The following is a 26,726-nucleotide window of genomic DNA, read 5'->3' as shown; positions in this document are numbered from 1 at the left end:
TATTTGACACAACAATTTTGTCAACGACTCTCAAAATACTATCATACGAGTCAAGCTTGACGCAAGTTTTATAGGTGGCCCTCACAATTCAGTTCAATAAAATCGATTTGATAAGCAAAAACTGATATTGTTCGATGATAGACTGACTTTTACAGAGCTGTCAGATTGTTCCAGAGAGAGGAGACAGTAATCCTGGCTGTTTGAATTGAACAATGATGTAGTTTCATTTGGTGGTGTGACATAGACGGTTTCATACTGAGAATGATAAACACAAAGAAATATTAAAATTCATGACTCCCAAATATTGAAAAAGACTCCCAAAAATAAATACTGTGAGTCACCATGACTCCCATGTTTAAAAGACTGTGTAAAACCCTGCTTTATATATTTTCAGATTTTCACCCACAGTGCAGTACAAAGTTGGAGAAGAAACCTGGAAAAGAATAAAGTGTGTGTTCCCTTATTTGTTTCCTTCAATATATATGATGATGATGATAAACATCCTTCGGTAAGTGAATGTTAAACAATGTAACCAGCACTATTCCAGCCATCTACAATGGCCTTTAAATCATCCCCACCATCAGTCTCTGATGACATAATCCTTGTCTTCAGCTATCAAGATGAGCGAGTTATATGGTGCTTTTAGCAATATTCCAGCAATATAACGGTGGGTGGACACCAGAAATGGGCTTCACTATTGTACCCATGTGGGGAATGGAACCCCAGCCTTCAGCGTGACGAGCGAATGCTTTAACCACTAGGCTACCCCACCGCCCCCTGTCAAGATGAATGAGGTGCTGGGACACGTGACACGATCAGAAGATTGTCTTCGACTATTAACAATCGTTTCAATAAAAAAACTGACTTTGATATTTTTTGTGTTTATGGAGATATAAACATAAAAACGGTGTAAAACATGCATCATTGCATAAACAGAAAACATTTCCTTCGTCACCCAGTTAAATGCCATCAATCATGATCAAGTTATTGTTTCACCTCTGTTGATACATCCAAGCTATTTATGTTCAGTGTGCAGACTTTTGCTTGCTCAGATCTGTCAAAATATATTTATGGAGCTCAAGCTCTCACAGTGAAAAGAGATGTCAGCCTTCTGAAATCAATGATTACTGTTTATGTTTAGAAATGTTTTGATACATGTATTTACATGTTTTCAAATTTTCAATTCTTAATCACTGCAGATTCATAAGCCAAATAAAATGTGAAGGCAGAGAAACATTTTACTGTCATTATAGTACTTGCAGTTTTGGGTTTCTGTATGTTAGGTGATGTCAACAGTAACTCGTCAAGTTGAACTGTGGTGTAGAATTACTGGTGCGCATTCACTGAAGACGATTTAAGCTATCATTAAAATTGTGAAGCTTGATATCTGTGCTTGCAACTGTCATGTTCTTCATCATGTATCAGGATATAAACATATTTCATCATGTCTTCGCTATCATCACATTTGGCAATGAAACAAATTTCTGTTGCAGTTAAATCATCTTTAATCAAACAATTATAACAATATCATAAAAGTGTAAAATTAAAGGGTGAACACAGACAATGAATGACCAAGCTGTTATTAAACCTCCAAGGACATTTCACTGCAGAAAAGAGGAATAGAAGTTAAAAGTCTTGTGTGTTGCATGTATATGTGACCAAGCTGTTATTAAACCTCCAAGGACATTTCACTGCAGAAAAGAGGAATAGAATGTGGCATGGTTAGGATACAGGAGGAGGAAGGGGGTGGAGGAAGGGGCAGGTGGGGTGGGGTTGTGGTGGTGTGTGTGTGTGTGTTTTGGATGCCACACTAGAGGGATGGTGGTTTAATGGACCTGGACAACAGCATGTCACAACATGTACCCACAGACTCAGGTAGGTGAGTGAGTGAGTAGGCTTTACACCACTTTCAGCACCATTCCAGCAACATCATGGCGGGGGACATCAGTAATGCGCTTCACACATTGTACCCATGTGGGGAAAAGAACCTGGGATTTTGACGAGCAAATGCTTTAACCACTAGGCTACTCTACCCCCCCTAGACAAACTCGAACCTGGGTCATCTGCATGAACACGTATACACTGACCACATCTGAGTGAGCCAGTGAGTTGAGTTTATTTCGATTTGGGCATTCTCTCATTCATATCACAGCATGGGATGGAATAGCTGAAAGACGACAGATGTATAAACTGAACACATCCTTGGAGTGAGCGAGTTGGGGTTTATTGGGGGGGGGATTCTCTCTCACAGCACAGGTTGGAATAGCTGAAAGCCATATAAAGACGACAGACGTATAAACTGAACACATCCTTGGAGTGAGCGAGTTGGGGTTTATTGGGGGGGGGATTCTCTCTCACAGCACAGGTTGGAATAGCTGAAAGCCATATAAAGACGACAGACGTATAAACCCAACACATCCTTGGAGTGAGCGAGTTGGGGTTTATTTTTTGGTGTGGGTGTGGTGTGTGTGTGTGTGTGTGTGTCTTAGGGTTGTTTAGTGGACAGACTGCCCAATAGGCTACACCATCTGTCTTAGAATACTGCAGGAGAGGTGCTGTTTGAACTAGTCTAGACTAGCCAGTCTTGTACTTCTTATAGTCTTATACTGAGATACCACGTCACAGTTAAACCATGGTTACCCCACTCATACAGTGTACAGTGTGAGACTCAACCGTTCCTTGACAATGACTTGCTTGTGTATCAGACAAAGACCAGCATTGCTAATGTCAGTTCTTAAAGTTGGGCCATGACAAAACAGAAAGTATTCCTCACGACATGGGTCATACACATTTTTTATTCAAGTCTTTTCTAATTTGGGGATTATTTCACACTAATGTTAATCAATGGTCTTCAATTAATTCAGAATCTCAAGAATGACTGGATTTTAAACAAAAGAGTTGCCTCCCCTTATTTAAACCTACTACACCATCATGGCTGCTTGTGAGTTTGTCAAAATCACTGACAAAAACTACACACAAAACATGGGCCCTCTAGAATATACTGTGTTAGCGTTAACACTATAATAAATGTGTGTTGAAATTTTGGAGTTATTATGATCCCAGCATTGTGCAAAAGGACCAAGGCTTCATTGCACAAGTGTTCTTAGTAAGATTATCGTAACTCTCTCACTTTTACATACGCTTATGATTGTCTTAGACCTACGATTGCTTTGTGCAACGGGCCCAGGTCTTTCTCAATTTGCTCTGGTTGAGAAACATTTTTTCTTGGCCTAATTATAACAGTTTTACGTGTGTTGTACATTGAAATAAGAATGATGGCCTACATTGAAACAGTTTTATGTTTGTTGAATGTGCAAAAGACTTGAATACAGAGATATGAGTGACAGAGAGACAGGTTATTTGTTCGAATGAGGTTAGATTCAATAAATATTCTTTACGGTTATTCTCACATTTAAATAAAACAGAAATGCATACAAAAGCACATCCAACACCAACAGATTCATTCCATCCTACAGACAGTATCATCTACTACCACTTGTACCAACAAGCATATAGGGTTCCTTGTCACATCAGGACAACAGCTAACAGTCATCTAGCCTACAACACTAAATATTGTCTTCCTCAGCTGCTGTTTTTCACATCCACACGACAAATCGGACAGGTGGCGGTGTTCTGGAAACAAAGAAATGACATCCTTATTTCACTGTTGTGTCTGTTTGTTGGCTGCTTGTGAGGTGAGGTGAAATTGGGTTTAACATCATACTTGAGAATATTCCGCTCATATGACGACGTGAATGCGTGTGTATGTGTATGTGCGGCTGCTTGTACTAGCCCACACTGAAGCTGGTTTTATAGTGCTAGCTCAATGAGATACCATGCCGCAGTGAAGCATGAATACCCCACTCAGACACATTATACTGACTCCGAGCCAACCAGTCCTTGTTGTACCCATTAATGCCGAGCGCCAGGCAGGGACCAACAAGTACCATATTTTAACGTCTTTTGGTATGACGCAGTCGGGGATCGAACCCACGACCTTCCGCTCTCTGGGCGGACGCTCTAACCACTACACCATGGAGGCGGTCGGCTGTTTGTAGGTTTACAGTGAGTGAGTATGGTTTTACGCCGCTTTTAGCAATATTCCAGTTATATAATAGCGGGGACACCACAAATGGGCTTAACACATTGTAGCCATGTGGGGAAAATAACCCAGGTCCCTGGACCACAGACACCAGTGACAATGTCAGAAAAGAAAAGGTATTATGTCACTTTTAGCAATATTCTTGCATTGTCATCTCTCCCTCTCCCTCACTCACACACACACACTCACACACTCACTCACACACACACACACACACTGTTTGGAGTTTAGGAGTATGTCAAACTGAGTACAGGTTGGTGAAACTTACAGCAAAACACACAGCCTCATTTGAAGACGTCATGAACTCGATATCAGCCTTTTGTCTATACACGGTTGGTGAAACTTACATAAACACCTAGCCTCATTCTTGGTCTCACTTTAAGCCATTTATCTATACAAGGTTGGTGAAACTCATGGAAACACCCATAACCTCATTCTTGAACTCACCTTAAGCCATTTATCTATACAAGGTTGGTGAAACTCATGGAAACACCCATTACCTCATTCTTGGTCTCACTTTAAGCCATTTATCTATACAAGGTTGGTAAAACTCATGGAAACACCCATAACCTCATTCATGAACTCACCTTAAGCCATTTATCTATACAAGGTTGGTGAAACTCATGGCAACACCCATAACCTCATTCTTGAACTCACCTTAAGCCATTTATCTATACAAGGTTGGTGAAACTCATGGCAACACCCATAACTAACCTCATTCATGAACTCACCTTAAGCCATTTATCTATACAAGGTTGGTGAAACTCATGGCAACACCCATAACCTCATTCATGAACTCACCTTAAGCCATTTATCTATACAAGGTTGGTGAAACTCATGGAAACACCCATAACCTCATTCATGAACTCACCTTAAGCCATTTATCTATACAAGGTTGGTGAAACTCATGGCAACATGGCAGTATGCGTAGACTGTCCCCCTCCTGGTAGTCACACATGCAGATGAGGCAGTCTGTGGTGTCGTTACCGCTGCTGTCACTACTCTTGAACTTGCGTATAGGGAGACGGTTCAGCTCGGACTTTGTCATGCCTTTCTGCTTTACTTCACCCAGGGACTCGGCCAACTCCAGGAGCTCCTGGAAATACAGGGAAGATGAAGCAATCGATAATTAGAGAATACCCAAAGAAGTACATAGAAACTACAGATAATGCCTTGAGTTAATCAAGGTAATTATACCTGACAATACATTCCCAAGATTAAAACCCTTAACTTAAATAGAGTATTCTGTATTTATATGAATACTCAGTAGTGTCATTCAAAAAGTAAAGCAAAGAAAAACGTATGGAACAGACAAAAAACTTCACTGACGTCAGCCTATTGTTGAGACACAAAACACATTACATCATACTGTTCTGAACAATATGACATAATAGTCAAGCGAGACTGACCACCTGATCCCGTTAGTTGCCTCTTACAACAAGCATGGGTTGCTGAAGACTTATTCTAACCATGATCATAACAGACAGCTAAAGTACAAACTACAATGTCATGTAGAAATGTGTCATGACTAGTGTTTTGTAATCTCTTCTTTACACAGAAATATTGATAAGTACAAATTAAAAGGCACCAGTGTATTTCTCTTTATTACAAGGACAAATAATGATAAAGCAATCTAGCATCTCTCCATTCACAGTATTCAGAGATGCCAACACCAAATCACTGAAATGAATTCAGGCAGTTATCAACATATAAAAAATTCACATTATTGTATTCATTCTGCCCTAAATATAATGGTTTGTATGTCTGTTGATTATGACAACACACCTCGTAGTCATTCCCATCGCCAACAGGACTGTGTAGATTCCGTAGGAAGCGGCCACCATTGTTTCCCCTCCTTCGTCCACGGCGCTGTTAACAAAGCATTTAGTCATTAGCTAGTCTGGAATGTACATCAGTATGCAATCAGAGGTCCTACTTTCAGACATTGTCACTGAAGTTTAAGCAGTGTGCCATTCCTTTTTTCTTTCAGCAGCTTAGTTATCCTCTGTCTTTCTTTCATGTATTTGTCCCTTGGAGACTCTGAAGTGCTCTTTCAGACGGAATCCTTTTACTGCCTCTGTCCTTTCATTGTGAGTTGCTCCTGTATCTCACAAGTTAAACTCCCTCAAACGGTATAGTTATGAATTCAGGGTTATCTCATAGGTTCCTTGATCAGCTACTGTTCTCAAAGTTCCAGTTGTTTGGGGCTGCATATTGTACCTATTGTGTTTATTTCTCATGGCAATCAAAAGGAGGTGAGTGAGTTTAGTTTTATGGCACACTCAGCAATATTCCAGCTATATTGCAGCTGTGTGTAAATAATCAAGCGTGGTCAGACAATCCAGTGATCAACAGCATGAGCATCGATCTACACAACTGGGATACAATGACATGTGTCAACCAAGCCAGCGAGCCTGACCACCCGATCCCAGTCACCTCTTACGACAAACATGGGTTACTGAAGATCAATTCTAAAGACTGGAAAACAAGACTGTGGGTCTCAATTTGTATTTCAGCTTAGATGAGGAACATGCAACCTTCACAAGGCATTGTGTCAACGAAGAGGGCTTCATTCAATAGTAATCACAGATCTTCACAGTTCTTAAACGAGATGACCTGTGAAAGTCTGGGTTAGAATACTGATCTTCAGTAGCCCATGAGTGGCGTAAGAGGCAACTAACGGGATCGGGTGGTCAGGCTCGCTGACTTGGTCAACATATGTCATTGGTTCCCAATTGCGCAGATCGATGCTCATGCTGCTGATCACTGGATTGTCTGGTTCAGACTCAATTATTTACAGACCGCCGCCATATAGCTGGAATATTGCTGAGTGCGGCGTAAAACTAAACACACTCACTCTTAAACGAGGTGAGGTAAAATGGGGTTTAACTCTGCGTTAAAGATTATTTCCAATATACAGTAACATGCATGTGTGATGCTGCTTGAAATACTCAGGACTATGTTGGTTTTCAGGTGCTTGCCGGCATACCCTAGGTTAACATGGATACACCATTCAGACAGTAAGACTCATAGCCAACCAGTCTTTGTCATATTTGCTTTAATGGGAGCACCAGAACTGGAACAAAAAGTACCATCTTTGAATAAGGCTAGGGACTGAACATATCTCAACTCGGGCAGACTATCTGTCTGCTAGACCTCAATGATAGTTTCCAAAGTACAGTGAAGGGATGAATACAAATAATTTGGGATTACACTTCCTCAGTAAAGTTGTACTCTTGTAAGGATGAGTCGCATCCGGGATTCGAACCTACAGTCTCAGAGTCAGGCTCTTAATCAGGAACACACAAAGCCAGCCATCTAACCCACTCAGCCACAGTTGCTTCCACAAAAATGTAATTTTCTGAATAAAATTGATATTTTATACTTATCCTGACTCATGCTCTTTTGCTTGTCTCCTTCTTCTTGCGAACACAGTGGAACACTTGTATCTCCCAATTGAAGTTCCCTTCAATGTAAAATCACTAATTAGTACTCCCGAGTTATCTGTCCCCTCAAAGCGTGGGAACGAGGGTGCCACCTCCTGCCATGTGCCTCACTCTCTCCTCATATAGTGAGCCCAACACTTGAATTATCAGGGAAATCCAAAGTGTTATGTGGGGAGGATGGGAGGGCTTACCTCATGAGTCAGGATAAGTATAAAATATCAATTTTATTCAGAAAATTACATATTTTTCCTTATCCTGACTCATGCTCTTTTGCTTGTAGAATCCGACGGATACGGAGGTGGGAATACAGAATACTTTGGATTTAGATAATTAGTGATTTGTACTGTAATGACTGTAATAACCCTTATGGGAACTTCATAAAGGCACTGAATTGATGAATTCCTGCTGCTAACTTATCAGCTGCCATATATGGGTTATTACAATATAAATATTATGATAAAAGTATATACAACATGAATACAATGCTTAAGACTAATAGACTCTTAAGCTTGTTAATATGATAGCATAAACTCCTTAGAGATTGTTAGCTAATATACTTTTATGATATAAACATAGTACTGAGCTTAAGATATGAATAAACTTAATAAATACATGCTCATTTTTTATGTATAACATTTTGCAATCAACAGACATCATAACATGTCATGTGTTCAAGTATCACACCTGCCTGTCTGTGTAATTACATAATGTGACTGAGACCTAACTCGGGCCATAAATCAATGCGCTTTGTTTATGGTGTATAGCCTGATTGGTGTTAAGTTCAAATTGCATGTGGTCAGTGATCGCAGTTGTGTATTGAATATTGTCATTAGCGACAGGCAGGCAGACACACAGGTGTCAATAAAACAAGACATTGAGTTTTGTCTGTGACAGCGACATATCTATATCACAGTTAGAAATTGTGTCAACGCTAAATAATGACATTGCTTTTAAGTATCGAACTGAGAAAGTGACTCGGTAAGAAGACCGCGGTGGTGAAATAGACAAATGAAATTATATAAACAGTTTATTTACTGTCATAACATATAAAAGCTCAAGCCTGTGAGATATCAACAAACATTAGAAAAATAGCTCACACCAAGACCTTTAAGCTACATATATAATAGCAAAAACTCCTTAGAGTTTGTTAGCTAATATACTTTTATGATATAACCATAGTACTGAGCTTAAGATATGATTAAACTTAAGCTAAATATACAATAGTAAAAACTCCTTAGAGTTTATTAGCTAATATACTTTTATGAAGTAAACATAGTACTAAGCTTAAGATATGAATAAAACTTAAGCTATATATATAATAGCAAAACTCCTTAGAGTTTGTTAGCTAATATAATTTTATGATATGAGTATAGTACTGTGCTTAAGATATAATTAACTTAAGCTAAATATATAATAGCAAAAACTCCGTAGAGTTTGTTAGCTAATACATTTTATAATGTAACCATAATACTGAGCTTAAGATATGATGAAACTTAAGCTAAATATATAATAGTAAAAAACTCCTTAGAGTTTGTTAGCTAATATACTTTTATGATATAAACATAGTACTGAGCTTAAGATATGAATAAACTTAAGCTACATATATAATAGCAAAAACTCCGTAGAGTTTGTTAGCTAATATATTTTTATGATATGAGTATAGTACTGTGCTTAAGATATAATTAACTTAAGCTACATATATAATAGCAAAAACTCCGTAGAGTTTGTTAGCTAATATATTTATAATGTAACCATAGTACTGAGCTTAAGATATGATTAACTTAAGCTAAATATATAATAGCAAACTCCGTAGAGTTGTTAGCTAATATATTGTATGATATAATAACCATAGTACTGAGCTTAAGATAATAAAAGAACTTAAGCAAAATATATATAGCATGTAGCTATTTAGTACTGTTATAAGATAAGTAGAAATCTGTAAGATTGACTTATCTTCTCCGAGGAACTGTCAACTGTTGTGCGAGGACCATGGGACCGAAATGGTGGATACCTGAGACGTCCTCGGTGGTGATATCTCTCAGATAGTGGTTGGCAAACACCATATCGGATCTCCAGAAACAACCCTCCATTATGGTATTCAAAGAGCAGATGCCGTGTAGAGCAAGTGTAAATGCTAGCGCTCTAATTTCATGAGGATTAGAAGCTCTTGGAGGGTCGAGTCCTGCAGTTTTGTAGGCACGTAGTATGACAGTTCTGATCCAAATGGAGATAGTAGTACGTGAGACTTCAGTCTGCGTAGCTGTTGATAGAGGAAAAATAATCTCTTGAATTTTTCCCTCCTCTGTTTGGATCGGTGGAGATATATTTTCAGTGCTCTTACTGGCCATAGTGATAGATCCATCGTATCATGAGGTCCAAGTATATCATCAAAGTGTGTTCTCTCGTAATCCAATGCGTGAATCTCTGACATCCTGGCAGCCGTAGCTTGAGATAACAGGAACGAGGTTATCTGAGTCAGAGATTCAACGATGTAGATTCTAACGGTTCATAAGCCTCACTTGTGAGGTGTTGGAGCACTATATTCAGATCCCAAGCTGGAGCGTGAAACTTCCGTTTTTAATCCTCCAATCGGAATGCTCGTAGCAAGGCGAGTAACTCTGGGGTTTGGTTAACTTGACGCCCGTTCTCATAGTTATGACAGAGCTTATTGCTGCAAGATAGGTGGACAAAGTTGAGCCTTTTAGATTCTTAGTCTGACGTAGATAACATAAGTAGTCAGCCACTTGAGGATGAGTAGCATATCTAGCTGTAAATCCTTTCTTTGCAGCATGATTGACAAAACTGTGCCATTTGTCATCGTATAAGTTGCGAGTTGAGTTACGCAGGGCAAGCGTGACTGCTTTTTCCGCTCTGGCTGAATAACCTCTTATTCAGACACGCCTTGATACAATCCATACGTGAAGTTGGAATATTTCTGGCTTTCCGTGCGCTTGTTTGGTGTGCGGATGTATTAACAGATTCGAGCACTCTGGAAGATGTAGTATTGGTTGTCCGATTCCTTGAATAAGAGTTGGAAACCACGTTCTCGCTGGTCAGTAGGCCGCGACCAAATTCAGATGGAGGCTCTGCGTTTGACTGATTTTGAGTAAGACTTGTGGGATTAACGCTGGTGGCGGAAAAGCGTACGCGTTGAGTCCTTCCCACGATATGCTTAGTGCGTCCGTTGCCAATGCTAGTGGGTCTGGAACTGGCGATACGAATGTTGTCAGTTGTTTGTTGAATCGAGTGGCAAATAGGTCTATTAGTGGAGTTCCTATTTCTTGATAATTTGAGTGAATATCTCTGTATGGAGCATCCATTCTGTCAGCGATGGTAGGTGTGGCCAAGAGAGAGCGTCTGCTATTACATTCTTTGCTCCTGGAATGTGACATGCTCTGACATGTATGTTGAGATTGTCGATTAAATCGAACAATTGAAAACATAGAGTCAATAGGTTCGGGGACCTGGTTGAGCTTAGTTTGTTCACATAAAACGCCACTGTCGAATTGTCTGTGTGAATCATCAACTGAGCATTCTGTAGTAAGTTGCTCCAGTGCATTATGGCGTTTATCACTGCTTGCATCTCTAGCAGATTTATGTGTAATTTGCTCTCTTGATTGCTCCATAGCCCTGATGCCGTCCTGTTGGCGAGATGGGCTCCCCAACCATGTAGTGACACATCTACGTAGAGATGTGTTATCGATTCTGGCTCTATTAACAAGACGCCTAGGTCTCTAACCTCATGAAGGCAGCCCAATCATGAAGGTTCAGATTAACTGGACTGTAAGGAGGTTTTGCTCGTTCACTGATATGTTGTTGTCACTTGCAACCTATGTCTTGAACTGTGAACTATGATCGACCTCTGCGTAGGGCGTTGTCCATCGCGGTCCAATCAGAACAAGGCATTTTGATTCTGTAATGTACCCGCGCTGTGATGTCACCGGTGTAGCAGGAAAAGGAACCTTGTATTATTTAGTGCCGTCGTTGATATTAGATCAATCGTCAGTCTTGTCCGTAGCTTCCCGAAGTTACACGAGTGACCACGTGTATCGAGGGTTAATGGTAAACGTGCGAATCTTTCGGCGCGAATTACCTCGCTCTGTAATATTAATGCTGGGTAGGTTATTTTCCTGGCTGTTGTGAATGTAACTTCAGTCTTGAAGATAATGCCGACTTCCTTATATATAGGCTCAATAAAACTTGCAAGTTGTCAGCTTGTAGACTGCATACATCAATGTAGCGTCATAATTGTAGAATTAAAGCTGAACTTGTTGTACATATTTCTTCTCAGGAAATCGTTGACGATTATGTGTTTTACTTGCTGTAACAAGGCTGCTGCTCAATTCCGTTATTGAATTGTCTGCAGATCTGCGTAATGGTCATGCATGTAGATAATCGTATCGTGGTCCGGGATTGCATACCTAGCAATATATACGGAATAGGTGATTCCTGTGAAGATCTGCGAAACGTCGTTGATGCCCTTGATGTAGGTAGTCGGCCTGAAGATCCTTAATTAGGCTCTTCATCTGTAAAATAGTACTTCGCGTAACTATATAACGCTCTGTTGATAAAATAATACAGCGACGTTCTGCGTTGTAAATAGCCTGTGCGAATGCCTTCGCGTAGGCTTGTAGACGGCATGTGGCATACAGTTGATAGACAAGTACTGCGATGTCTCTGCTTCGCTGGATACTTGTGTGTAAATCGGCGAGGGGATCGACGTGGTGAATAACCCGACGAACTGTGCTTGTAGGGTGACCTGTAGTTTCGCTAAGGTCCTAATGAATCCCTCGACAACTATAGGACGGAGATGTCTTGAACGGACTGACGATTGGCTTCTATAGGGAGACCTTCGTGGAGCTTCCTTGGCGAACGATGGTGGCTTCGTATAGCTCTCGGTGAATCCCTTATAGATCTTCTGAATGAAGATGACTTGGAGCCACTTAACCTTGGTGAAGGCCTTCGTGAAGGTAGCGAGTCTGAGTCCGACTCATTAGATAGGAGCTTGCTTCGCGAACGACCTCTGTGTTCTACAGGGTCTGAGCTCGGTGAAGTACTCCTCCTCCGTGAAGCCTTCCGCGAATGGTGAGGATCTAGGTCCTTCGTGGAGGCGGACTGGGACGTCCTTCGCGAAGGCTTCGATACGGGCTGGGTTGCCCTTCGTGGAGGCGCGTTTGTGGGCTCTGGGGCCCTACGCGAAGTCATAGCGGGCTCTGGGGCCCTACATGACTGATTATGGGTTGGGCTCTGGGGCCCGCGGCTCTGAGGCCTCTGTAAACCGTATCGGTCTTCAATCAACATCATAATCTGGTTGACCAGGTCGTCTGGGACGGTCTGCGCTGACGTTGAGGCTGCCCTCTCTGTGGTAGCGACGGGACCCTCAGTTAGAATCTCAGCCGTCAGCGTAGGCATCTCTAGTTGCGTGTTGATCTGCGCTGAAGTGACGGTAGCCGATACTGGTCGCTTCTTATGCCGTACATCTGGAATGATAATCGGAATGTCATCATCATATAAACACAATTCTGATGAAAAGTTTTTTATTAGCCTTCGTGGGTTTCCCTTTCGACGAAGCTGTAGCCCTGGGGGTGCGGAGCGTACGTAATGACGACGTGGAAGCTCTCCTAGTCTTAGACTGTGATGATGGAATGTCCTGGGATGCAGGTCGCTTCTTGGATATAGCGGACTGCGTCCCACGCTTCTCCCCCGAAGGTAACTCAGGCGGAACACCAGACGGTAGAGGGTCGTCCGCCAACAGTTGACAGGGTATATCTGACTCTGATCTATCAGCCATGACTGAAGATTGTTTCCGAGATCTATCTGCTGCACGTCTCAAGACGTAATATAAATATTTATCAAAGGCAGAATTAGACAATTTAATACATAAATTGCAGCGTGAAACAATAGAGCATGGCGTTGTACAACTAGGGCATATTAAATGCGGATCGGCAGCAGAGAAACGTAATTTACAAACAGTGCAGACCCTCATTAACGCAATCTGCTGAGCAAACACGGGCGAACCGTGAATAAAGCAGCAGAAACACGAATAAATATCAATGCATGTTGAATAAGGATACTAGTTACACCTCTATAGATGAATATAAGAGGTAACAAAATAAATATAATTAAAGGATATAGTGTGTAGGGAGACACAGGCGCTCTCACGTCCTGCTCACTGGGCGAACAAAGAGAGAGTGAGGCACATGGCAGGAGGTGGCGCCCTCGTTCCCGCGCTTTGAGGGGACAGATAACTCGGGAGTACTAATTAGTGATTTTACATTGAAGGGAACTTCAATTGGGAGATACAAGTGTTCCACTGTGTTCGCAAGAAGAAGGAGACAAGCAAAAGAGCATGAGTCAGGATAAGGAAATATATGGAAGTCTGACTACTAGTAGTATAGACCACATACTCTGTGTACCCCTCCGACAAGTGTATATTGGCACGGCTCCCATGACTGAAAGCTATAAATATGTGCTGTTTACTGAAGAAATGTAATCCCAAATATAACATACTTTACATCTGACCACTTTCATGCCATTGTGTATTAATAATAAACATATATTTACACAATGGTCATGTTACGAATCATGACATGTTAGCGTGTCCTTGACAAAAACTACAGATTCTTTAACTGCATAGTGATCTCTGGTCCAGCTTATACTCACAGTGACAGGGGAGTTGTCTAGAAGAGCCAGAATGTGTGCTTCCATTAGAGCTGCAACAGAACATCAGTTCTTTCAATTACAGACATCATGGGTAGAAGATTCGTTTCTATAGATAACATTGCACTCAGCACTATTCCAGCTATTTGATAACATCCTGGACCAGACACTGTGAGCTGCACCCAATCAAACATGTCACCAAGCCTGATCAATTTATCCACTTGCAGGGATTCAATATTGACCCAGAGTTGCCATGGGAAAAGAGTACATTCTCAAACCCTGAAGCACCAAAACAGTTGGGGAAAGAAGCTATATCTGCCTGTCTTTGCATATTAAACATAAACTTGTTAAATGTTATGGGTACAAATCCTTCCCATTTTCCTGATATTTGGATGATTTATCCTGTCTCACACTCCATCCACAGATTTTATTTTGAGTTCAAGTTTGCTCTGGGTTCACTTGACATGACTTGCAATAATAATGGATTATCAGATCTTGATTGAAACAGTGAGTGAGCTATGGTTTTACAACGCTTTTGGCAATAATTTAGCAATATCATAGTGGGGGACACCAGAAATGGGCTTCACACATTGTACCCATGTGGGGAATCAAACCTGGGCCTTCCGGCATGACAAGCCAACTCTTTAACCACTAGGCTATCCCACCGCCCTTGAATGAAAGAGGTACCCAATAGGGGCAGAGATTTCATGAGAGAGGTCTGTCCGTGCACGCAGCCTCTAAGTGAAGCATTCATGTAAGACATAACATAGGAAGATCATCACCTAGAGGATGGTCAGACCCAGGAGGAAAGCGTCGAGCACCATGCTGGAACATAGGATGCTTAAATACAAGATAGGAGTCATTATTGGGTGTAAACATGGAAACATATTTTGAATCATGGTAAATATAGAGCATGAAAGATCCTGAACAATATGGAGCATGGTTGGTCTGGGAATCAATGAGCATGAGAAAAGGAACAAGACAAAACAAGTGACATATTGATATATCACTAGTCAAACATATCAGAGTGACAAATAATGATAAAGATTACAATGGAATATGCAACCACAACAACATTTACTATTTAACATATTCAACAGAATATTATACTCAGCAGGAAAATCACAGCATAGGACAAGATGCATAGAACATGAAGAATCGGTCGTTTCAAGTTCAAATAGTTAAGTCCACATATAATTTTGGGCAAGTGTTTCCTGTAATTATATCCATACTGACAAAATTGGAAAGAAAACAAATTAAACTTCCAAAATTTCAGATGACTGGGGCAAGGAGGCTCATGGCCATGTGAGCGAAGATTATTGCATCAGATAAGCAACCTTGCAGCTACTAGTGAGGTGAGGGGGCTGCTGAAGATCACATTCTCACTCACATCTTTGCGATGAGTTGAGAAGAGGTGAAATGAGGTGAAACTGGGTTTAACATAACATTTAAGATCATTGTACATATTTCTGGCTGCAGGTACTAGCTTGGTTTTATGCCAGTTCTACAGCACTAGCCCACCAGTGAAAACTTTGTCACAAGTCTTCAGAGTTCGTAGCTTGTCCAGCTTAAACAACACAAACATGTTTACCATGATTGGTTTTTGTTTGTTTTTTTAAACATATTTTATTCATTCAAGAAAAGGATTGGGCACAAGTTATCCATCTCAGAAAAGCCCTCTACGGATAATTACACAATTCATCTTACAACAAAGTACACAAGTGACAGACATAGGCTAGGATATGTACAACAGATGTTAACTGAGAAAGCGATTTTGTTTGAGAGATATAGATATGTACATATTTGAAAACATTCTGGTTGTCAGTGATTGGGAGACCTGCATTGCCTTGTAAGATAAGATTAATATCAATCAGTGTTCTATTTTTGACAATATGTTCTAAAGATTTTAACAGTTTATGAATAGTATACAATGGACATTCAAGGAAGTAATGAAAAACTTTCTCACATCTATGGCCACATTACCATGATTACACTTGATGTCAGTTTTATTCCAGTTAAAATTTATAGCAAACTTCAGCCATTAAGAATTGGTTAAAAATCACAGCCCTTAAATGGTACATATTTATGGTTTGCTTTGTTGGTTTGTTGTTTAAAGCCGCAATCAGCAATATTCCAGCTACTGTAAATCATGAAATTAATGCGAGCATTTTATTAATGCGAACAAATGTGTCTGTACTTTTCTAGCATTATTATAATGACGCATTTCAGTCTGATCATGTCTACTTTTGAGAACTTATTAAAAGACAGAAAACATAAATCTGTTGACACTACACATTACACCAATACAGGTCACTTCCTCATTACAGGTATCTCAAGCCACATGTAATTATCACTTGTTACAATCACTGGTCATTGTTTAAAGTCACTCAAGGACATCAGCCAGACCAGACATTCGTCAGCCAATTGTTTGTTGTACCTTGGTAGATGACTTATGTCTTTCAAGTCGGATCACGTTTATACATGTTGTCATAAGACAAGTAGTAGCAAGCAATCACGTAATCAAAACATTGTCAGCTCATTTCCATTCATTGCTTAACAAGCTCATTTCAGGTTATTTGGTAAATAACAAGTGTGAAAAGAAAAAGAACAACAGGTGTCACATTTTATCATCAACACAGATTCCTGAGCTCGCATTAATTTCGTAACGCATTTTAGACTACACCCTTGCACTCGCATTAAATTTGTGACGCATTAATTTCATGATTTACAGTATATTGAGATGGCATGTTTATGAGGAATACCACCATTTTATTTGTACTTTACAATATACCACAGAACCATAAGGATTCTGTATGACAGTATTTACCTCAAATCCTGGCCCATCAACAACAAGTTCCTCATAAGAGGCTTCCTCTGGCTCTGCTGCAACCAACAACAGTTAAAATATAGGATGTGCTTCAGATATAGAACTTGACAAATATAGGAAAGGAATTGCTCTTAAAACCTGAACAATTATCAGTGACCCATGTCAAAGAACTTTAAAATTACTCAAAATTTATTTGACCATGGCTTGCCTTGTGGTGATGTTTAGAATCAGATTTGAATTTTGTGAGTACTCCTTTTTAGACACAACTGTGGGTGTGTATGTGCAGTTTTACTGCCTTTGAGTTTTCATGAGATTACCTCAAAGCACAAGATGGATGGATAACAAGCAAAGAGTGAAGTTCAAATGAATTACAGTCAGATAAAGTAAAAAGTAATCTGTACCTCTTTAACGAGTAACTAAAAGTACAGTCCAGATACATTTCTATTAAGAAATACATGTAAATCCAAGTACATATGCTGTAGCTCACCTTATATTTCAGGAAATCAAGCCGCATTAGTAATGAATTAGAATATGTTTTAAAAAACATACCTGTATTTTCAGTGCATGTATTTGAAATTACCCAATTTCAAATTTTCAAAAGTTAGTAGAATTTGAATGTTCTAATGACAATTGAGGTAAAACACAATGGCCTGTTCATGTCATGTACCTGCTGCAGCTCCCCTGCGTCTTCTGATGACTGGCTGTCGGTTGCTGTTGTAACCACGGCGACGGACAGGACTACGACAATACTGTAGGAATGTTGGGGAGAGTGCTGGTGGACATGCTGCCTCCTCTGCTCCAAATGCTCCTGCGTGGTCCGACTGTGCAAAACCTGCATCTGCTTGATGGAGGGACATTGCAAACTCCTTGTCCATCTCCTCCTGAAGGTCAAGGTCACATAGCCTTCAGATGACATAAGTGAGTGAGTGAGTGAGTAAGTTTAGTGTTATGCCACACTCAACAATATTCCAGCTATTAGACGGCAGTCTGTAAATAATCGAGTCTGGACCAGACAATCGAGTGATGAACATCATGAGCATCGACCTGCGCAATTGGGAACCGATGACATTTGTTAACCAAGCCAATGAGCCTGACCACACATGTTAGACGCCTTTTACGACAAGCATGGGCTACTGAAGGTTCACTCTAACCCAGACCTTCATGGGTAGATGACACATAGTACAATGGATACAACAACAAGGCATTCAAACACACAAAGATGTACAATTCTAATACAGTACAGTAGAACTAATTTCTTGAAATGCATCGGTAACTATAACAATGACTGTTGTTTGATGCCAGTCAACAATAAATCTGCTCTATCACATTGACCAGAATATAATCTGGCTCAACAAACCAGTGGTCAACAGCATGAGCAATGATCATCATTGTTGGTGTTTGACAACAAGCAGCTAGGTCACACATGATAACTATCCTTATCACAGCTGGCTCATATGGTTGTTTATGGTTGTCATATACGTCCCTTAGCAATGTTCTAGCTATACATTGGGAGTCTGTAAGTAACCAAGTCTAGACCAGACAATCAAGTGATTGACATCATGAGCGTTTATCTACTTAACTGGGATACAATGATACATGTTGACCACCTGGTCCCACTACTTGGCTCTTATGACACGCATGGGTTACTGAGGAGCCAGTCCTCCCTGAAATCCATCTCATGTATGGATTACTGATAAAATTTCATCTCAGATGAAAATATTCCAAACACTATTCTCATCAAATTAAGACGTAACTACAGGGACGAAAACGACCAATGCACTAGCAATCACATACAAAAAGATTTCGTGATGACATCTTACCTGCAACCTGCGAGCATACTGTTCATCATCCTCCATTTGTCTCACTAGACTCACAGCCTCGTCCGCGTCATTGCTGACTGACACCTCCGACATCAGCCGCGTTGTCGTTGGCGAGATACCGTCATCCAGAGCTGCTAAATTAGTGTGAAAACTTTTACACATGACTGCTGTTTTGAGACTTGACTGGAAGCACTAGTTCTATGAACGATATAATTATAATACCTCTTAACAGTAAACTGCATCATTAGTTCCTTTATTTGTTGTGAAGCACCACACTCAGCAAAATATTTACAAACCTGTAGAGGTTATGAATTCTTTGAAGAAAGTCCTCCGTTGGGTACATATATGCATTAAAATGGCCATTTTAAAATACCTATGACAGTTGTAACAATATTTCAATAAAATATTTTACCAAACAAAAACCTCGTTTTGTTTAGTTTAGCCATTCACAGGGCCCCCTACAGCCAAGAGCAGGTAACTCTTACCTCGTACCTCACTTATCATGCTGAACGTGTCAGACAGAATGGGGGGAGGTGGGTGGCCGTACCCCAAGGAGGACTTTCTTCAAAGAATTCATAACCTCTACAGGTTTGTAAAATTCTTTTTCAGAAGAAGTCCTCCTTGGGGTACATATAAGCATAAGACAGACTCCCAACGATGGCGAGTCAGGCGGTATTCTGTCTGGCTAACATAGTTCATCTAGTTCACAGACGAAGCCGAGAGAGAGAGAAAAACACACTTACCGAGTCACGTGATCGCTGATGTCAATCAGGCGGGGGTGTGGCAAGGCGGGGTAGAAGGAGCCTAGCTTATATGCTTCTCCTGAAATTATAATGACGGACGTAAGTCCCACCCCCCAACCATCAAAATGGGAAGGAATGTATGAGCAAGTCCTAAATATTCCACTCATAATCCCAAACCAGTGAAGCGTGGTGCAGGGAGGAAAAACAGTGGATATAGCGTATAACGCTAGAGCCAATAAAATTGGTAAAAAACACCACCAATATGATACCACACCGATAAAAATTGTGGAATTTTTATAACCGACACCAGGAAGTAAAAACAGTCGTGTGGCTAGAGAGTCACGACACTGCCCACTGGTGAGAACTGTCTGGCCAAACCGAGCATGTTCCCGTGAGTGTTTGTCCAGCTGATAATGGCTGTACTCGCTCGGATCCAAATAGCCGCTAAGGAGATCTCCTCAATGGGCAGTGCCGCGGCATATGCCTTTGATGTAGCCACTGCCCTAACCGAATGAGCTTTTAACCCATCAGGAATAGTTAACCCTTTGTGAGTGTAACTCATACAAATGGCAGAGACAAGCCGCCTAGATCTGGTCTGCTTGTTCGCTGGAAGACCAGCCTTACCACTGCCATAACAGCAAAACAGCTGCTTATCTTTCCTGATAGCAGCCGTTCGTTTGATATAAGCCTTGAGAGTCTTACGGACATCTAAGACGTGAGCACGTCGAAGAGAGGTACCGGACGATCGAGGCTAAGTGAAAGCTGGCAGTTCAATAGCCGGCTTTATGTGAAAGGCACCTGCGATCTTAGGATGGTAAGAGTCTGGCAACCGAATACTGACTCTGTCTTTGTGAAAGACAGTCAGAGCAGGATCCGCTGACATCGTGGATATCGCCTACTCGCTGGCCAGATGTTACCGCCACAAGAAAGGCAGCCTTCCAACTTAACAGCTGGAGTGAAAGAGACAACAGATCGTAAAAGAGAGGACCGGATATCCAATCAAGAACGATTGACAAGTCCCACGGGAGAGTAATCCACCGGACAGTCGGACGGATTCTGTCCATGCCTGCTAAAAAGCGCTGCACAAGAGGGTGCTGCCCCAAGAAAGCACCGTCGGCAGGTACATGGAAGGCAGAGATTGCCGTGGAGTAGCCCTGGATAAGCCCCGTGGCTAAGCCTGCCTCTAACCGAAACTGTAAAAACTCCAGCACTTCAACTACAGTTGAAGAAAAGGGATCGAGAATCCCTCTGCCGACACACCAGCGCGTATAACAGGCCCATCTATCCTCATATTGAACGTTTGTCGAATCCCTCTGCGAAATGTGTCTGCAACTGGTGCAGGAATTCCCCTCACTTGGAGGCGATTCCGGACAGTGGACAGGCCACCCAATGAATCCTGGGTAGGTCCGGTCGAAAGGGTAATAGTACAGGAGGCTGAGCCAGAAACCTGAGTAGTACCGGAAACCTCCTTTGAGCCGAGGTGCAAGGACCACAAGCAGTCGAGCTGGTTGGGTGGCAAGCTGCGAGAGGACCTTGGGAATCAGGGGTAATGGCGAAAACGCCCACAGAACCCTGTCCGTCCAATCGAGCTGAAAAGCGTCCGAGGCGATGGCTCTCGGATCCGGCAAAACACCGGAATCTGGTTCGTCCCTCCAGAAGCAAACAGATCCACCTGGAACGACCCAAACAACTGGGAGATAATCCCGAATATCTCCCGATTTAGCATCCACTCATGCGGGCCAGGATACGTCGAGAGAGCGTGTCTGCTCAAACGTTGTCCGCCCCGGGGAGATGAACAGGCATCACCTGTATGTCGAACTGGTTGCACCAGAGAGAGACGGGAAACCACAAATGAAGAATTAGCCACCCCAGAGTGTGGAGAATCAACTCGTAACTCTGGGAGTGAACCCACATTCGAGCCAAAGCTTGCTGAATGGGTCGCATCCTCAACCGCATTCGCCAAACATTGTCCACTGTTGCCGCCTTGTTGCCTAGCAACTGGGGCCAAGTCGAGCTGAGGCCCTGGGGAATTCGAGAAATTGTAACACAACTCTCTGGACTTTGGTGACGCGGTCCAGAGAGAGGGAGACTACACCTCGCTCCCAAGAAAACCAGATCCTGGGTGGGAACCAGTTCTGACTTCTTGAGATTGATAATCCAACCTAACTTGGTGAGTATACTCATCACGGAAAGTGTCGCAACTCGACTCAAGTGAGTGGAAAGTGCACGAAGAAGCCAATCGTTTAGGTACGGGTGACAGCACCTGCCCTGTGACCTGGCTACCTGCGCTGGAATTAGCATGAGTTTGGTGAACACCCTTGGTGCCGTGGAGATCCCGAAGGGGAGCACACGAAGCTGATAGCACCTCCCGTCGAAGGAAAACCTTAGGTATTTCCTGAACTCAGGGTGCATTGGGACATGGAGGTACGCGTCTTTGAGGTCGATTGACGTGAGCCAATCTCCCTTTTCCACAGATGAGAACGCAGTGTCTCCATCTTGAAGGACGGTACCTCTATCAAGTCGTTCAGACCTATGAGATTTAAAATAGGTCTGAACCCTCCGTCCTTTTTGGTGACAAAGAAATAGGTCGAGTAATAACCCGCCTCTTCCTGTCCCACTGGAACCACCTCGATGGCTGCCTTGTCCAGTAATGACTGGACCTCGGCACGGAACGCCTCTGCTTTCTCCGGGATTGCCAGCACTGGAGTGCAACGGATCCCGGAGAAGGGAGGTGGGTCTCACTTCCACTGTGGCATGTGGCCTTCCCTGAGTGTGGACAGGACCCAGGGATTGGAGGTGACCTTTTCCCATTCTGACAGGAAGAGAGTAAGTTGACCGCCCACAGGGATATTTGTCATGAGGCAATGAATCTGGTACCGACAAGAGCTCCCGGAGGAATTATTGCGTGGAAGCCAGGGCTGACTTCCCCTTCCTCTGAACAGGCTATTGGGGCGTCACAGCCTTGCCCTTGCCCTTGCCCCTGCCTCTGCCCTTGCGACTGTAATGGCTGAGCCCATTTAACAGGTTCCTTCGCCGAGGCAGAAGGATAAGTGGAGACAAGTGCCAGGGGCCGCACGCAAGACGAGTGAGGCTGCTCCAACAAGGGCTTAGAGTCCTCGAAGGTTGACATAGCCTCCGCGGCCTCCTGGACTACTGTAGCTGCCTCAGGGAACAGGGTAGAACCCATCCGGAATGGCAACACCAGTAGTGCCTGTTGCGTGGCGGGAGAGTACCGCGCAACAGAGTGCCAAAGGTGACGGAGGCCCATAACTGCAGACATCATTTGACAAGCAGACAACCTAATAGAGTCGTGCGCCAGATGTGACTGGACCTATGTCAACTGTTCAGCCAAGGTGGAGGGAGACGCATCTTCCTTGACCCCGCCCACATCCACTAATTGCCTCTGCAATACTGAGATATAGGCTGAATGGATGGTAACCTTGAGGTACTGGAAAGGAGCGATACGCGGACTTGAGTGCTGTGGCACTAGCGGTGAATGGCGGAAGCCGACGGCCTTGCTTGGCGGAAGCAAGCGAGCTACCAGATGAACCCCCCAGGGCAACTGATGTATAGACACAATCGGCAACCACTGGGGGATTATATAGACCGGCCTCACCCATGAGGTACCGACGGTCCAGCTCGGGCAAGTTGAACCTGGACCTGGTACCACTGAAGAGTGGGTTAAAAACTTCAGATAGGACTGAAGGCAAAATGCGAAGCTGTGATTCTGCCACCTTAGTAGGAGCGAATGCCTCCCCGGGGAGGCGAAACTCCTTAGGGTCCCGCACCTGTCTCAGGGACGCACCGAGCGATATTGATGGTGTACCTGACCCTCATCCTCCTCCATAGCCTTCTCGAACCTATCCTCCTGGAGCGAAGTCTCTGTGTCTAGAGATAGCTCCAAGGGGTCTAGGGAGAGTGACAGAGGCTCGAGCAGAGTACGACCAACCCAAGACTCGACACTGAGTCACGGTGGCGAGACGAGGAAGAGCCCGACATGGAATTCCCCAATGGCAAACCAAACAGCGCTGACACCGAATGGCCCAGCAAAACCAGGCGCAAGCGGTGGGGCCAAATGCAAGGGGGTAGTGGAAACTACGGGACAGTACCCGTAGCACCGGCACCAACTACCGACCCAGACCCAGAGCAGAGGCTCGGACTGGCAGTAAGCACATACCCCACCATACCTGGACGGACGCCAATCTCCTGACGGGGACAGAACAACGCGTCAGATATGAGCAAGTGAACCGACACCATTTGTTGCTGTAAAAGATCAGAGATTAGTTCAAATGTAAATGGATTTGAAACAGGGACATTTGGAGAGGAAGGTGCCTGTGAAGTGGAAGGAATGGCTGGTGAAGGGACCGAAGATCCCGTTTAGACACTGTATCCCCTGATACAGACGCAGAAGAAGAGGAACTCTTCTTTTTCTTAGCCTTTCCCTCCCCCCCCTCCCACCGCCTGAAGCAAAGACATGTAGAACATCATGTCCGCTATGTCTCGACTTGATGGAACCAGGGAAAATGCCTGACACATGGTACAACCCTGGTCATCATGGGCTTCCTCCGCCAAACAACGCAAACATAGAAGGTGGCGATCCTGAGGCGATAATGTAGCGCTAGGGATAACACACCCCTTGGACTGCAAAAACCAGAACCGCGCTATGACTAATAGCAAGGACTGTTTAACTTAGTGGAATATGCACACAATAATACCGAAAAATACAATGCACGGGCGATATTTAACTGCTACAGCAAAGCTATTAAAATACTAGCATAAAGCAACAATAGCGAAGCCTAATTGTGCACATAACTAACAAAGAGCAACATTTGTGAGCGATACGAAACGAACACGCTACAAAATCACTCTACCATAACTTACAAAACACCACTGAAAAGAGGAATTTAGGCAAGCATAACCTACGTAATGAAATATGAAAACCTTACAACCCGACTTCAATGGCTTACAAAGCCAGCAGAAGGGATAAAGAAGGGCTCACGCGGTCTGCCATCTTGCCTGCCACATGGCTGGAAACAGCAAACACACCAGCAAAGTTACAACAAATCATGAATGAAAAAAGTCATACGAAGATTCCAGCTGTGCGAAAAAGAAGGAACCATACATACAGAATTCAACTCTTTCTCACTCATTTCTCTTTCGTAGATAGGCGAAGACGTGTCTTCTACTGGACCATGCACAATCGTTCTTGACAACGACAGCATGAAAAGTGAGGTACGAGGTAAGCAACCAGATTTACCTGCTCTTGGCAGTAGGGGGCCCTGTGAGTGGCCCTGTAGGGGTGGTCTCACTAAACAAAACGAGTTTTTTGTTTGGTAAATTATTTTATTGAAATATTGTTACAACTCTCGTAGGTATTTTAAAATGGACATTTTAATGCTTATATGTATCCCAAGGAGGACTTCTTCTGAAAAAGAATCAACTGTATGACAGCAGTCTGTGAACAATCGTGTCTGGACCAGACTGTCAGTATGTCAAACAATGTTAAACGTGTCAAGAATGTTGTCATGATCTGATTCTACATGGAAATATACCTCAATCATCAATGAACCTGAACCTGACAGACTATTAATGACTATGTTTATAATCCTAATTACACATACATCAGACGACATACTTGAAATGTCTATTAACATGATTTACATGCTGCACAGTATAACCAGTATACCGGTAAGTGGCAAGATTTATCTCCATATGCTGAGTAGCCAAACTGTAGCCACAACTGTAGAGTAAATGTCGGCCAACTTCCCAAATTGGAATCAAATATCTCCAGTTGATGTTCCGAATGTTTTCAGTAGTGTTATGACTTCATAGGGTTGACTGTACACACTGATAACAAGACCCCAATAAAGTGAGTGAGTGAGTTTAGTTTTACACCACACTCAGCAATATTCCAGCTGTATTGAGGGGGTCTGTAAATAATCAAGTGTGGACCAGACGATCCAGAGATTAACATCATGAGCATTGATCTACTCAATTGGGATATGATGACATGTGTTGACCAAGTCAGCAAGCCTGACCACCCGATCCCGTTAGTCGCCTCTTACAACAAGCATGGGTTACTGAAGACCAAATCTAACCCGGATCTCTACAGATAGACCCCAATATAGAGGATTATACCACAGGATTTAGGAAAATAAGAAATGTCGTTTCCACCAAATATGCACCTTTTCCAGTTTGCCTATAAAGTGCACATGGTTTAGAATTCTCGAGAAATCCTTGTTGTTTCATCGGCTTAGGTATGCTGACATAGCATTTTGATTACAGTCTATCTGGAGACATTTACTTAGAGACATGGAAGGATCCCATAACATTCATTCCCAATTTTGAACACTGACATCCCCTTAACATTGCTAACATCGAATATGACATTCATCAAGCTCACCGCTATTGTTAATATTCCCCATCCGGTTTCGTCTCAGCCCTGATGCCCGTGCATGTCTTCGACTGCCAGTGCGATTCCTCATTGGCTGTGGAGTGATCGACAGATCAAACTCGGGCCGCCGATTAACTGCAAGGTTGAACACACCCAGCGGGATAATATCAGGAGATGGTGACCTCTCCGGTCTTCCAACATCAACAGAAATTGGATGTGTCGGTTCTATGTGAACAGTCTCCCGCCTTGCAACATCATGGGTAGGAGTCTGAAAACGACAGTTATTATGCATTCCATTCACACGGTTCTGGGGAGAACAAAAAGTAGGACTTTCGGACCTCGTTAGGTCAATACTGTGAATAATGTTATTGGGTTTTGTATTGTTAACATGTACGGTTTGAGACGGCGTGGAAAATTCAGCACTGGTCCGATACACATTGTTCTCAGGTCTGTTGAAGGTCAGATTGGTGTTATAACAACAGGTTTTTCTAGCATTCCCAGAGCTATCAACCCTGTCAACATTTGAAGGCTTCGGTCCTCCAGGTGGCAGCTGATTGAGAAAGGAAGACTCAGATATGCTAAAAGTCCTGGGAGCAGGGTTATCTCCCCTGTGTACTGGTGGCGTACACATTATCACACTATCATTGTTTGAAGAATTCAGAGAATCATTCAACAGGGAAGTAGGTGAACGGAATGAATTGTTCCTCGCAAAGCGGCACGATGGACGAGACTCT

General features: G+C 42.7%; 1 protein-coding gene across 3 annotated transcripts; it reads right to left on the bottom strand.

Annotated features, from left to right (window-relative positions):
- Positions 1–2,460: 2,460 nt before the first annotated feature.
- On the bottom strand, positions 2,461–26,623 carry LOC124256135 (probable E3 ubiquitin-protein ligase RHG1A). Of its 3 annotated transcripts, none has more exons than XM_046690090.1 (9): positions 26,002–26,623; positions 18,856–18,989; positions 17,703–17,916; positions 17,036–17,091; positions 14,991–15,048; positions 14,212–14,261; positions 5,888–5,971; positions 4,974–5,198; positions 2,461–3,633 (listed from the first exon to the last, which is right to left on the bottom strand). In XM_046690090.1, the coding sequence occupies exons 1-9, from the start codon at positions 26,621–26,623 to the stop codon at positions 3,583–3,585; spliced, it is 1,494 nt and encodes a 497-aa protein (XP_046546046.1). In that variant the 3' UTR covers positions 2,461–3,582. The 3 variants fall into 3 exon arrangements, with proteins under 3 accessions (XP_046546046.1, XP_046546048.1, XP_046546047.1); XM_046690092.1 differs by having other exon boundaries at positions 14,991–15,033; XM_046690091.1 differs by having other exon boundaries at positions 18,856–18,986.
- Positions 26,624–26,726: the final 103 nt, after the last annotated feature.

This window comes from Haliotis rubra, unplaced genomic scaffold, assembly GCF_003918875.1.
Source record: "Haliotis rubra isolate DU_JTF1 unplaced genomic scaffold, ASM391887v1 Scf62, whole genome shotgun sequence".
In the NCBI taxonomy this organism is placed as follows: Eukaryota; Metazoa; Mollusca; class Gastropoda; order Lepetellida; family Haliotidae; genus Haliotis; species Haliotis rubra.
This window is presented reverse-complemented; position numbering and strand designations above follow the sequence as displayed.